General features: G+C 30.3%; 1 protein-coding gene across 1 annotated transcript; it reads right to left on the reverse strand.

Annotated features, from left to right (window-relative positions):
* Positions 1 to 608: 608 nt before the first annotated feature.
* On the reverse strand, positions 609 to 13052 carry LOC131852025 (collagen alpha-1(II) chain-like). The gene is made up of 17 exons (XM_059202596.1): positions 12972 to 13052; positions 11975 to 12012; positions 11499 to 11538; positions 10910 to 10929; positions 10259 to 10294; positions 9191 to 9235; positions 8258 to 8302; positions 7616 to 7645; positions 6699 to 6731; positions 6331 to 6366; positions 5820 to 5849; positions 5174 to 5206; positions 4325 to 4397; positions 3649 to 3717; positions 2820 to 3010; positions 1331 to 1537; positions 609 to 785 (listed from the first exon to the last, which is right to left on the reverse strand). Exons 1-17 carry the CDS (start codon positions 13021 to 13023, stop codon positions 636 to 638), a joined length of 1128 nt encoding a protein of 375 aa, XP_059058579.1. The 5' UTR covers positions 13024 to 13052; the 3' UTR covers positions 609 to 635.
* Positions 13053 to 14124: the final 1072 nt, after the last annotated feature.

Genomic DNA, 14124 nt, shown 5'->3' on the forward strand with positions numbered 1-14124 from the left:
GAAAGTATATAAAGAGTGCTGTATTGCTGTATGATGTCTATAGTCACAGAATTATAACGGATAACCTCTTACATTGCAGCAATCCATATAACTATTTGGAATAGAATTAATTGAAACTAGGAGCTTAGTCTGCACCTGAAAGATGGATAGTCATCGGTATAGTAGTATAATATTTTTTATGTATCTGGAAAGATAAACTCCTTGATGACCAGCATGATGACTAGTGTATTAGTAGTTGTGTAGTAGTTGTACCTTTCATCCGTTATCACTATGGAAGAATACTGTGCCATACCGTGATTTCACTGCTATTATGGCTTGGCTGCTGAGGTACACATTACAGAGGTACTTATTATACTACCACCGTGAGTCGTGGTACTGCAGAGGGTAGTTGTGTGGGTAGGGTTAGAATCCGATGTGTCTCACACACTCTACTATGAGATGATCTCGATAAAATCTGTGTGTGAGAAACATCGGAATATAAAGGAATTAAAGAATCTCGTGATCGCCTTAACAGAATACAACTTGTTTTGCTTAATTAACGTAGGATTAAAAATAATTTATATTAATACAATTTTTAATACAAAATGAATACAATTTTTTTGCTTAAAAGTAAAAAATGGGTAACTTGGTAGTTGTTATATGAAGCATAATTCTGTCATCTCTATGGCCATACTTTGATTCCCATCTCGTATGTGCTTGATAAGGAAATCCGTTATGGGCAAACGATTAACGGTATCAACTATACTTATGTCAGTGTATCCCCACTCTGTAGAGTCACCAGGTTCCTTGCAAAGAAAAAGAAATCAAAATATGGTACAGTTACAGGTCATTAAACTATTAAATGACAAATATCCTGTAATGTAAGAAATAATTATATTATTTATCGTGTAAATATTATTAAAGTCTAATTTGTAAAGATGGATATTATCATTCAATGACCGGTTTTGAGCGAAATGTAGTATACAGACTAAAAGCTACAAAATACAGCTCAATCATCAATTTAATAGCAACATTTGTAAACCGAGTTATAAAGAGAAGTCAAAGTTAATTATTAATTAAGATGTTATTATTTTCTGTGAAATTATATAATTTCGCTGTTAAATATGATAATTTTAATTATTTAAACTGGTGCATTAAACTAAAACTATTTAAATTGAATAACCTAAACTCTAATACATATTTTGTAAAAATTTCATCCCATTTCCTTCATAGATTTTATGATTCTATAATATGTAAGGAAAAGAAGATAATAACTATAAAGATAATATATATAAAGAAAAATATAAATAATTATACTATATTGAACAGTAATAAAATATGGAAAACATACCGAACATCCATCATGTACTATAGTGTAATGGGAAGGCGAATTTACTGTAGCTGAGGGCCCGATTAATTTATCATTCCAAGTTAATAAAGCCAATGCATCATCCGGTGCATCACGTGGCAATACCGGCGAATTTTTACAATGGTATCTTATCTTTTGATACACATACGACGACTGACTATTAAGCCATGCCAATTGTTGTAATGTTATCTGAAAGGAAAGAAAATATATTACTGTGCAAAACAATATCTGGCAAAGTTAGGGGCAAAAACCGGCCAACTGGGCCCCGAGCCCTTCTGTGGTGTGCCTAAAACTGGGACATCTCAAATTAATGACCAAACGAGAAGCACTGAATCACTGGCTAGAAATGCCACGATTAACACATTAGACTATTGCTATTGAGTAAAAACAACATATGCATGATGACTAGGGCCCTCACAGGACACTGCATATTAAACAAGCATATGGCTAAACTAGGCCTATGCACGACAAGAATCTGCAGATTCTGCCAAACTGAAGAGGAAACGCCGCTACACATCCTATGTGGTTGTAACCCACTCATGCATAAACGAAATATCTCGTTTGGAAAGTTTACACTCTTTCCCGAGGAGAATAAAAACCATCGCTCCTAAGAATATCCTTCAATTCTTGTCCCTGACGGGTCTAGGTGGCGAATTTTGAAAAAGGGCGAGCACAATAGATCTATGTACGTCGCAGTGCTACAGGTGCTACAAACATCCTATAAATTGCTATAAACATAGGTGCTAAAAACAAAAAAAATACCATGATATTAGAGCCGTCTTTTGTTGTTATTGTATTTTTGTTGAACAACTTTGAAGCCATTTTTCTCGAAGAAACTATATGGTCTAGCGAACTTTGAAAAGGGGCGAGCACAATAGATCTATGTAGGTCGCAGTGATACAGGTGCTACAAACATCTGACAATAGCCCAAACAACCTAATAAAAAAATAAAAATTACTTTGATCTCTCCTTTTTTATCTCATGTATTAACTCCAGTAATTATTACTTAATACTAATAAGTTTCAAAAAGTACAATAATTTTCAGTTCTCCACTCAGCCAATATGTGCGTCATTGATTACAATGCGCTTGTTATCATTACCTCTAGGTAATTGTACATTTAGACTACAAACCATTCATAATTCATTAACATATTAAATAAGTAACAATAGTTGGTGTTTCTTTAGTGGGTATGTACAGATTCTATCACTTCATTAATCATAAAATTGATGGAGATATTCAGTGGATTTATTTATTTATTTATTAGCATACAAAACAGATTACAGTCATACATACATAATATAAAACGATACATAAAAGAGTAACCAATAGTAGCAAAAAACACATCCAAAATATTTTTTGTCAAAATACTAATTATTAACTATAATAGAACTTATGAGTGGCAAAAGGTTACAACAACTATGCCTAGTATCGCAGGCGTTCATGTTTTGAAGTGCATTATTTGATACTTACATTATAATACTGATATATTTCATGATATTCGCTCAACCAAAATGGTTGTTTATTCTCTGTATAATCTATATAATTCAGATCACGAGATGGTGCTTTTAAGTCCTCTGTTTTATTCAATATTAGACAAGTACGATGCTCTTTCTCACAGATAATTTTAAAGGGATCCAAAGGCATCACTTCTATAGTCCTGCCTGTAAAAATAATAAGGATTTGCATTACAACACAAAATGTGAGTTTAGCTTTCAGTAAGAAGATGTACAAACTAATACTTGTAGATAACTGTTTCTAGTTACAATTAGATATCTATATGATATCTATATATTGTAGTTTTTACATTCATTAATTAATATTTTTATGAAATACAAATATATATTTTTATTATTGTTTAATACATAAATTTATCGTATCACAGTGATTGTAACAATACTCCTCCGAAACCGTTTCACCGATTCTTATTCAATATATCTAGGTCTGAGTATAGGATGTAAATTATTTTTCATACCCCAAAGTAATAAGGGTGGTCTACCCCATAATTTATTTTATATTCAATGGACAAAATTTTGTCCAGATAATATATTTTAATTTTTTGTATTGTAGATATTTTATACGCAAACATTATTATCATTTATAAATTCTTCAATTTTAAAGTAAGCTTTTTTATAAAGACTGTAACAGAACTGATTTGAAACACTACTTCTCTTCGACTAATACCTTAGTCGAAGGTTTAGTTTGTCATACATATAAACATATAATGTTATAATAATTAAATGTAATAATAAATCAAAATAATTCTCATTTATAGCAACAATAACTGAAGTAAGCAAAATACCTTCACCGATACTTTTGTAACTTTTGCAAAGACCTGGCAATACAGTATCTTTCCTTCCTTCAGGTTCCTCTGTGAATGAAAATAAACAAAGGTACAGTTAAGAATAATAATAACCCAATTGTTACTAAGCGCCATTTACATTTAGGAGATAAAAACTCTCCTTCTAAAAATCTCCTTCTCTTTCAATTCTTGTCCCTAACGAGTCTAGGTGGCGAATTTTGAAAAAGGGCGAGCACAATAGATCTATGTACGTCGCAGTGCTACAGGTGCTACAAACATCCTATAAATTGCTATAAACATAGGTGCTAAAAACAAAAAAAATACCATGATATTAGAGCTGTCTTTTGTTGTTATTGTATTTTTGTTGAACAACTTTGAAGCCATTTTTCTCGAAGAAACTATATGGTTTCAGGGAAAGTTCTAGAACAAAAGTTCGTTACCATGGTTACTCTCATATACCCATTCCGACTAACCGTGACGAAGTTTACCTTGTACGAGAGGTACAAGGTACCTCTTCTGTACTAAAAAGATATCAGTTGCCTAGTAAAAAAATATTATTTTAGATATTTATTTTTAGACTACTTAGTTACTTTGGTATAATAATTTTAATATAACTTAGACATTATTATATTCAAATTTCAATTCAATTCTTTATAAAAACAAAGAATCGTCATACCATCGTCTAAATCATCGTCGTTGGAACAAGATTTTATGCAGACTCCTGGTACGCCTGGAGGTCCTCTAGGTCCCTATAATTAAATTGTTGTTAGCAACATGAAAATATATATATCCCCTTTAAATAATTAAAAAAAAATGTTATACACAGACCGTACTTTAGTACAAAAGAAAATGCAAGTAGTATATAGAGCTTATTATATTCACTAAATAACTGATAGATTACTATCGTCTATGATTCTTCATCATACTATATACTTCATCTACATACACTTTAAACCTTTATTTCACCTACTTCCATAATATTTTTTAAGATACAGTAGTCTATCTCCGTCGACTTAATGTAGGTACTTTGAATTTTTTTAATGAATTGTAGGTATATATACAATATTCATTTGTAAATTATTATTGTATATATACATATATTACTTACTTAATCGAGAGAGAAAGCGACGTGGTATAAAGATTTACTATACTGAATTACATCTAAGAGGTACTCAGATAAAATCTTGTCGAAGCAAAAAAACTTGTTACAAATCATATTTCTAATTGACTCCCCTGATGACACCAATATTAAACCAAAAATCAAAATCCGAGGAATCTCATGTAGGATAACAGTCGGTAGTTTATGTTTATTCTTAGTATTTGACATTTTAATTATACTTCTAACGTGCACTATTATTACTCAATACTTTCTATTCCACACACTATTATGTTGACAATTGACATGAGATATTAATAACCCAATGTAATGTAACAAACGCGTCCACATTTGCTATACCGTTTCTAATTATTATTATTATTTTTTAGTTTAATAAATTATAATAAATTAATAATAAATAAATAATACCTTTTTGCCATCTCTGCCATCTCTGCCAGGTTTCTGAAATTGTAAATAATTATTTTGTATATTGGCATACTGCTCGAAATCTTGTACTTAACCCCTCTCCAATACAAGGAGGGGGACATGATTATTAGTAACCTGGGTAAATGACCTCATTGCCAGCAATATACCATATCAGCTTGACGTGCTGCTTTTTCCATTGTAAACCATCATGATATTTTTTTCTATATTTATTTATAACCTCGTATTTCGTATATAAACATTTTGTGTGACGATGTGTGTCCGAGACAAACTCACAAACCACCTAATCAATTTCTGTTAGGTTTCATCCACTGCGTTTAAATGGGTGTAACTTAAAAGATAGCACTCATTTATGGTCCTCGTGGTTCGATTAAAGAGTGAGTTAAATATAGGGTTATAGGCTTGACTTCTTAGTCCTCTGAAATGTTAATACAAATGCGGTATCACAGACGTTACACGTGTTAATAACATGATGTCCGTGATGCTGTTCTTTTCATTCAAGCCGACAGCTTGTTTACTATTTTAATAATAAAAATTAGAACAACTGAGCTGATTCTACTGTTTATATTCGTACAATAAATGCTTTCTGAACTAAGAATGTAATTTATATAATAAAAATTCATATACTTACACCAGCTACGCCTTCTGATCCTGGAGGGCCCTATAAACATAAGTTATTGACAATATCTATATGTGAAATGCTTATGACATTCAATCTTTTAATAAAAGAAAGATATATGAATAATTATAATTTTTGCGTTGTAAATTAGTCTTTAAATTTCAGAGTTTATTTAATGTTAATAAAACAGATAAGTAATAGGTATAAAAGAAATAACAACTTATTAGAAAGAGATAGCGTCTTAGTTGCATTTAAAATCTGTAGGTAGGTATTTGTTAAGAAGTGGTATATATCGTAAAATCTTTTATAACCTTTCATAACTAAGTCTTCAGAGTAGAAAATTACAAGTTTTATTTTATGATGTAAGTTTCAATTTCACATCACTTTTTTTTTATTTAAGAGCTACGCTCTTGTCGGTGGAGCTCTTGCCACTAAAAATTCACATCACTACGTGTGCAAAATTTTGGACAGCAATTATTATAATTAATAATTACTGTCCATAATAATATCTGTATATACTCACCTCAACTCCTGGTAGTCCACTTTCACCTTGATTTCCCTGAATAAAACAATATTGTGTTCCAGTAACATAAATATTAAAACATCCGTCGGCATTGCATTATCGATAAATCTTCTTTTCATGAGAACCTACCCCTGACGATACTGATAATAACAGTCAGTAGTTTATGTTTATTCTTAGTATTTGACATTTTAATTATACTTCTAACGTGCACTATTATTACTCAATACTTTCTATTCCACACACTATTATGTTGACAATTGACATGAGATATTAATAACCCAATGTAATGTAATAAACGCGTCCACTTTTACTATACCGTTTCTAATTACTATTATTATTTTTTAGTTCAATAAAGAATATAATTATACCTTTTTGCCATCTGTGCCATCTCTGCCAGGTTTCTGAAATTGTAAATAATTATTTTGTTTTGGTATATTGGCATACCGTTCGAAATCTTGTACTTAACACCTCTCCAATACAGGGAGGGGGACACGATTATCAGTAACTTGGATAAATGACCTCATTGCTAGCAATATACTATATCAGCTTGACGTGCTGCTTTTTCCATTGTAAACCATCATTATATATTTTTTTATATTTATTTATAACCTTGTATTTTCTATATAAAAATTCGTGTGACGATGTGTGTCCCAGACAAACTCACAAACTACCTTATCAGTTTCTGTTAGATTTCATCCACTGCGACTTAAAAGATAGATTTGACAGCCTCGGTGGTCTAGTAGTTTAGCACACCGCTTTACTATCCGATGGTCGTGGGTTCGATTTCTCGCACGGTACAAAAATTAGTATTCATGAGTATGATTGTTTGTATCGGTCTGGGAGTTTTCTATGTATAATATGTATTTATTTCCAAAAAAAATTGTAGCCATGTATTTATATCAGCTGTCTAGTACACATAACACAAGCTCTGCTTAGCTTGGGGCTAGACGACACTGTGTGAATTATCCTGAGAAATTATTAATTATTATTTATTATAGATAGCTCACATTTATGATCCTAGTGGTTCGATTAAAGAGTGAGTTAAATATAGGATTATAGGCCTGAATTCTAAGACCACTAGAATGTTAATACAAGTGCGGTATCACAGACGTTACATGTATTAATAACAAGATGTCTCTAATGCTGTTACCTTCATCAAGCTGACAGCTTGTTTACCATTTTGATAATAAAAATTAGAACAACTGAGCCGATTCTACTATTTATATTCGTACAATACGTTTTGAACTAAGAATGTAATTTATATAATAAAAATTCATATACTTACACCAGCTACACCTTCTGATCCTGGAGGGCCCTATAAACATAAATTTTTGACATCGTCAGATTGTATGAAAATACCCATAAAAGTTGGACTCGTGTCATATTAATATTTAATGAGAAAGACATGAGAAATGGCATGAGCCCCATCAACAAAACATCGGCTCTAAAATTCTGACCGAAGCAGGACAGACAGGCAGGAAGTTCTACTTAAGTCAGCAATGGATAAACTACGGAAAATTGTTGCAATATTTATATTTTTTATTTTTTTTTGTGAAATGTTGATGACATTCAATCTTTTAATAAAAGAAAGATATGTGAATAGTTATAATTTTTGCGTTGTAAATTAGTCTTTCAAATTTCAGAGATTACTTAATATTAATAAAACAGATAAGTAATAGGTACAAAAGAAATAACCACTTATTAGAAAGAGACAGTATCTTAGTTGCATTTAAAATCTGTAGGTAGATATTTGACTTTTAACTTTATATAACTAAGTCCCCAGAGTTGAAAATTACAACAGTTTTATTTTATGACGTATGCGTCACTTAGTAATAAGGTATTTTTTAAAATTTAAAATTCACGTTACAAATTTTGCACATGTAAATTTTGGGCAGCAAATATTAGTTATAATAATATAGATACTCACCATAATACCTTGTATTCCAGGCAATCCATCGTAACCTGGATATCCCTGAATAAAAATGAATTAATTTCCAGTAACATAAATATTTAAACATCAGTCACCATTGCATTATCGTATTATTCCTATGTAATGAAGCAAAGAGGGTACATATTAAGTACTAGCTGACACGACAGGCGAACTCGTATTGGAATAATGAATAAAAAAATATTTCTTAAATTTACTTTTCATGAGAACCTACCCCTGACAGTAACATAAACAACAAGAAAGGAATTTATCAAATGATAAAAAGACATAGTATTATTTTTTATATATACTAGTGGTCTCCTAGTGGTTGAAACTCGACCATAATAAAAAAATCAAAAAGATCTTTGAACCAGTAATAACAATTAAAAAAAAAAAGCTTATATATGCGTGTGTCTAATACATTGTACTGTTTTTATTTTATTTTTTACTGATTCATTGTATTTTTTTTATTTGCATAAATTAAAAAATAATATTAGAATTCTATACTCCTTATTTACATAAACTATAAGGAGTCACAAGACAAGAGTTGAAGAATATACCCACAATACATCTTTCAACTGTTGTCTTGTGACTTCTGTCGGGTCTAGGTAGCGAACAGCTACAGGTCTAAGAACCTGATCAACCCCTTCAAGAAAAAAAAAACTCCAGACAAGTACAAATATAACCGAGACCATAAATAAATAAAAATATTTTAAATTTCAATTAATATTTCTGATGGAATCTCCGATACTGGAAATCATTTGATTTGACTTACTAAATGCATAAGTAAAACAATTAAGTGTTTAGCGATGAATATTAGAATAGTTTTACGTTAGAACGTAAGCGTCCATAATAAATATACTTTATTAAATTTCAATTCCGTGTACCAATTTGCGGGTAACAATTAGTAGTTACAATCATACAGATACTCACCCTATCTCCTTTTTTTCCAGCATGTCCAGACTCACCTCTATCTCCCTGAATAAAAAATAAATATTTTTCACCAAAATAAACATTTAAACATCAGTCGATATTGCATTATGAAATGATTCCTATATAATACAGCAAAAAAGAATATACTAGCTGACACGATAGACTTAAATAAATACGAATACTGAAATCTCATTGGTATAATTAATTAAAATAATATTGTTTACTAATTTAATTTTTTTCATAAGAACTTTCTCTTGACAGTGACATACACAGCAAAAAATAATTTGCCGGTCTAGCCGTTCAGGTATGATTCTCACTTTGTGGTTGCATTATTTTTGAGTACTTGGAATAGCAAACAAACTGACGATTCATCTACTGGCAAGCGGCAACCGTTGCCTATACAAATAAGGAAATGAAGAGCAATGTGGACATAACTAAGTAAATTTAGTCCTATTAGTGCATGAATGATACTTAAGATTGTATTGATTCATGTTTTATGTTAATATATTTGCCATAGTGGAAAATAAATAACGAATTGTAATAATAAATAAGAATAAACTCACCAGCCATTCAAAAACTAGATGACTTTAACATCATTGTTTTTTTTTAAACTTTTGTAAATACGTTGCACAAAATTTATTATATAATCGGAATGGTAAATTGTCTGTCTATTGTCGTCTATTACATAAATGGACATATGGCAGGGTAATAAACATAGTGACCACTAAGTTTACTATCCTGATTTAATCTGAGATTTCTTTTAATTTCGTGTCGGATATACATATTCAAAAAGTAATTCCACATTCCACACCACTTCGTTTGCATCGCACTTACTTGATATTTATTATTGGCTCTGAAATAATATCTTTTTAAATTATTGCCTATGTGTTGTATATATGTATAAGCTGTAAATTTTCTTCAAAATCCGTTCAGTAGTTTTTGTGTGAAAGAGTAACCGATATCCATCCATCCATACTCACAAACTTTCGCGTTTATAATGTAGTACATACTACATATATTATTCTAAGTAATTAATATACAATAATAATTTATTTGGCATTTACTTACTTTCTCTCCTGGCAATCCCCGCATACCTGGGATACCCTGGACCAATAGGAAACAATTAATTACTATTGGGTATACACATAATTCTTTTATATAATCTTACCTAGGTAGACTTTCTAAAAAGTCGTCTGTATGGCACCTTAGTCTCATCGATTTCTATTTTATAACTCATGGAGGCCAGAGATTTAATATATTGGCTAATCTATATGAGTTGTGTTGTGAGGAATTCAATTAATAGGTTGCGATATATATCTATAACTAGTGAGTTATAATAGTAATCCTTGTAAACCTTTCCTATTTTCCATATATTAAATAGAAAAGCATAGAAAATTATTTAGTCATATAAATATTTGAATAGTCATACTTATTTTTTTTATCTACCACTCATTCGGAAAGCTATATCACAATCATCACAAGAAGAATGAACAAGAACATTGCTTGACGCTCTCTAAATATAGTAACGTAATTAAACAAAACAATATCTTCTACCAAACGAATACAGGAATCAAAACATTACCTTTTGATATTAAAAGTATTGGTTTTAAAACAAACAAAACAGAAAACCTCTAACTATTTATAATTTATTTCATTTTTGACCGTAAGTACAAAAAAAATTTACGAAAACCTTATATATTAAAAAAACATTTTACTCACAGTTTTAAAAGTACATTGACCTGAAAGATAAATACTAGTTTTAATATATAGTGTACATATAACTTTAAGATAATTTTTGCAATTATTATAACAAAATAGCGAATCATTAACACCTGCATTTCCTTAGTTGTGATTAGTCATGATTTCTCGAAAATATGTATAGGAGACCAAATCTATATCTGGATCTTATAACTATAATAAATAAATGCCACCAAGTCTTGCATATGGTATTTTTTAAGTTGTACCTCTCAGAAATTAATGCAATTCTAAAGGAGCCCTTGAAATTTGCGTTTAATTTCCAAGGCTGTAATTGAAATGGTCAGATACAGACTCAACGTAGTTTTTTTGGCGTAGAATAATTCCGTAGTCTACTTTAAAAATATAATATCCGAGAAGTGTAAATCTATTTTTTTGGAGTTATAGAAGTTTATTTTTAAACTTTAAACATATTATTACATTATATTATATATTTTAGCTACATATCATCGTATTACAACAACCCTATTAAAAAGAAGAAAGAAAGAAGAAACTGAAATCAAAACTGTCTCCGGTTATTTTACTTGTATCAATATTTATATTGTTTACTTACTTAGTTTTACAACACATGTATCCTTTTCCAATTCAGCAGTCTACAAAACATAAATTTTAATCTGTAATTAAAAATATCAATAACGAATGTATTTTTTTATGTTATTGGAATCCTGACTTATGATTGAACGAGACGTCGTGTACATACATGAATAACTACGTACGTTTAATGACGTTATCATGTGACACTCTTGAAACCACAAATGCGTTGACATTCCAGAACTCCTATAATTTCACTGCCTAATCTACACCCAATCTCTATCCTGAGTAGGTAAAAAGCATCGCTCCTAAGAATATCCGTCAATTCTTGTTGACAATTCTTGACAAAGGTAAGTTGAAAACTTTAAAATATAAGTATTACATAATGTATATTTATAAGTATTTATATCAGTTGTTTAAGCTCATTACTTATTTCAGCTGCTTAGCTTGGGACTTTATGTGAAATGTCCGGTATTATTATTATTATTATTTACGTACCATGGATACAGGTTCCACAAAGTCGCTTGATATAATACCTGAAAAAAAAAAAACCGAAAATAATAATTTAAATCAGTTAGTACTACCTAGTCGTTTGTAAATTAAGTGGGTGTAAACAAGTAACCAATAAAGTAAGAAGCATTTTATAGTACAAATATTATTATGCAACGGGAATGACATACAGATTGACGGCCCACCTTATGGTAACCGTGTGATATACATCACTAACAACATAATAATGCCTTTTTTGTATATACAATAATATTACAAAATTTTAAAAAGCAATATGATAATTGTAGTTAGTTCGATATAATTAAATAGTAGAAAGTTGCGTAATACAATATGACGACCCTGATAACAGGGTATCCATGGTAACCCTAGGTTACATCTATAGGTATCAGTGCTGTCTTAGTGCTGTTGTATTTTAAATAACATCTGAAAGTTATTTTGGTATAGATATTTAAGTAAATTAGAACATGGATCCGTGAATTTAATAAAATGAATGTATGAGTATTGTTTTAAATAATAAGTACTAGATGTATGTAATAGGTGACCATGTGACTTCCGCGTGATACCGCACATGCGTCAGTGTTGACTTATTAATTTTATTCTGTAATTTCATGACCATTTATAATCCTATAACCAAAACACAACTGAGGTTGTTGGTATATATATATCCATATCTACAGAGCATTATAAATATAAAAGATTTAATTGTGTCAATATTTTTAACTAAAGCAAAGCATTAACTAAACTCAAGAAGTACTTGACAGATTAAAATCTTCTAACTTTAGAAAGTTAAATTATAATTACTAGCGTGACACATATTAGGTACATTGTATTTATATTATTTAAAACTATACTAATTGTAACTTGGGTATATTAAACGTTGCAATATCTGCAGTGAAATAAGAGATTTGATAATTTGTTAAATATTTCGATGGTAGTATGCAAATAATATGTTTAATTTAAAATTAAAATAACAAAATGTACATACCCATATTAATAAAAATTAAAAATAACAATTTTAATACTTTATCTGCCATCATGTCAGAGGACGTGCGATATATAAAGTATAATATTGTATTATGTTTAATTTACTAATGTATGTACTAGTAATTATTATTTACATCTATACATTTTTAGTCTCAATTTCCTCATCTATTTATGTTAATGAGGAAATTGAGACTTGAGGAAAATTAATAATTAATTCCAATAAATCTTACTGTAATAACGGGTTACTGTCTCTCAAATAAACACAATGATGCTACAGACAGTCCACTTTGTCGGCGATGCTGTAAAGCCAAAGAAACGTAAGCCTGGAGAGCTTGCAGTGGCCACATAACGATAATAACAAAATCTCGCAACAGTGAGGGCTCTCCGTGAAGCCTGTCAAGACACCCCCACCACCAGGTCCTGCGCTTCTGGGAGGAGCTTGGCTGGCTACTTTGGTAGTTTCTGGGTGTGTACACTACCAACCTACCAAAATAGCCTGCAATTGCAATGTATTACCTTACATTGTATTGCATTACATGGTTTATTACTGGGTGAATTCGCCATGATGAGCTAACTGACATAACTTCATCATCATATCACTCTCTACTGATGCGCCACCAGCTTATAATACCTTACCGTGAGATACCTTTACTGCAGGCACGAAAATATTCCATATTTATTTAGAAATCCCTACTTACCTGTTTATTTTTAAGAGGAATTTTACTCAACGCATTGGAAACTTTAAATTCCTATGTAATTTTATTAACGCACATATAATTAAATGTATTGAATAATAAATCTATTTTTGTAATATACAAGGAAAATAAAGAAATACGAATAGGTATATACGTATGTAGGTATATACGATTTCAGTTACAAAACAAATTGCTTTGACAGATTTCAGTAAAATGGTGAGATACGATGTTAAAATGATATTGTACCCGCGACTTCGTTCGCATGGAATAATGATTTTGGATAGCATTTTTAATTATTTACGGTAATTATTTTACAAATAAGACATCCAAGACATCGGTCTAGCTTTAATAATGCCGAATTGCCATAAAAACTTTCATCCCCTTAAGGATATTTTTTTAACAAACTGTGAATGTCATATTTATTACTATTTAATCAACTGCCTAAAATATAATAAGTTT

The sequence above is a fragment of the Achroia grisella genome, unplaced genomic scaffold, assembly GCF_030625045.1.
Source record: "Achroia grisella isolate CSIRO2021 unplaced genomic scaffold, CSIRO_AGI_Agris_v1 utg821, whole genome shotgun sequence".
Classification (NCBI taxonomy): Eukaryota; Metazoa; Arthropoda; class Insecta; order Lepidoptera; family Pyralidae; genus Achroia; species Achroia grisella.

Excerpts from the sequence above, each read along its gene's own strand:
- LOC131852025 (XM_059202596.1), bottom strand. The coding sequence starts at position 13,023 with ATGATGGCAGATAAAGTATTAAAATTGTTATTTTTAATTTTTATTAAT. Across the intron at positions 5,207-5,819 it reads GATCAGAAGGCGTAGCTGGT|AAACCTGGCAGAGATGGCAG; the intron begins GTAAGTATATGA and ends TTACAATTTCAG. Across the intron at positions 1,538-2,819 it reads AAATATATCAGTATTATAAT|ATAACATTACAACAATTGGC; the intron begins GTAAGTATCAAA and ends CTTTCCTTTCAG.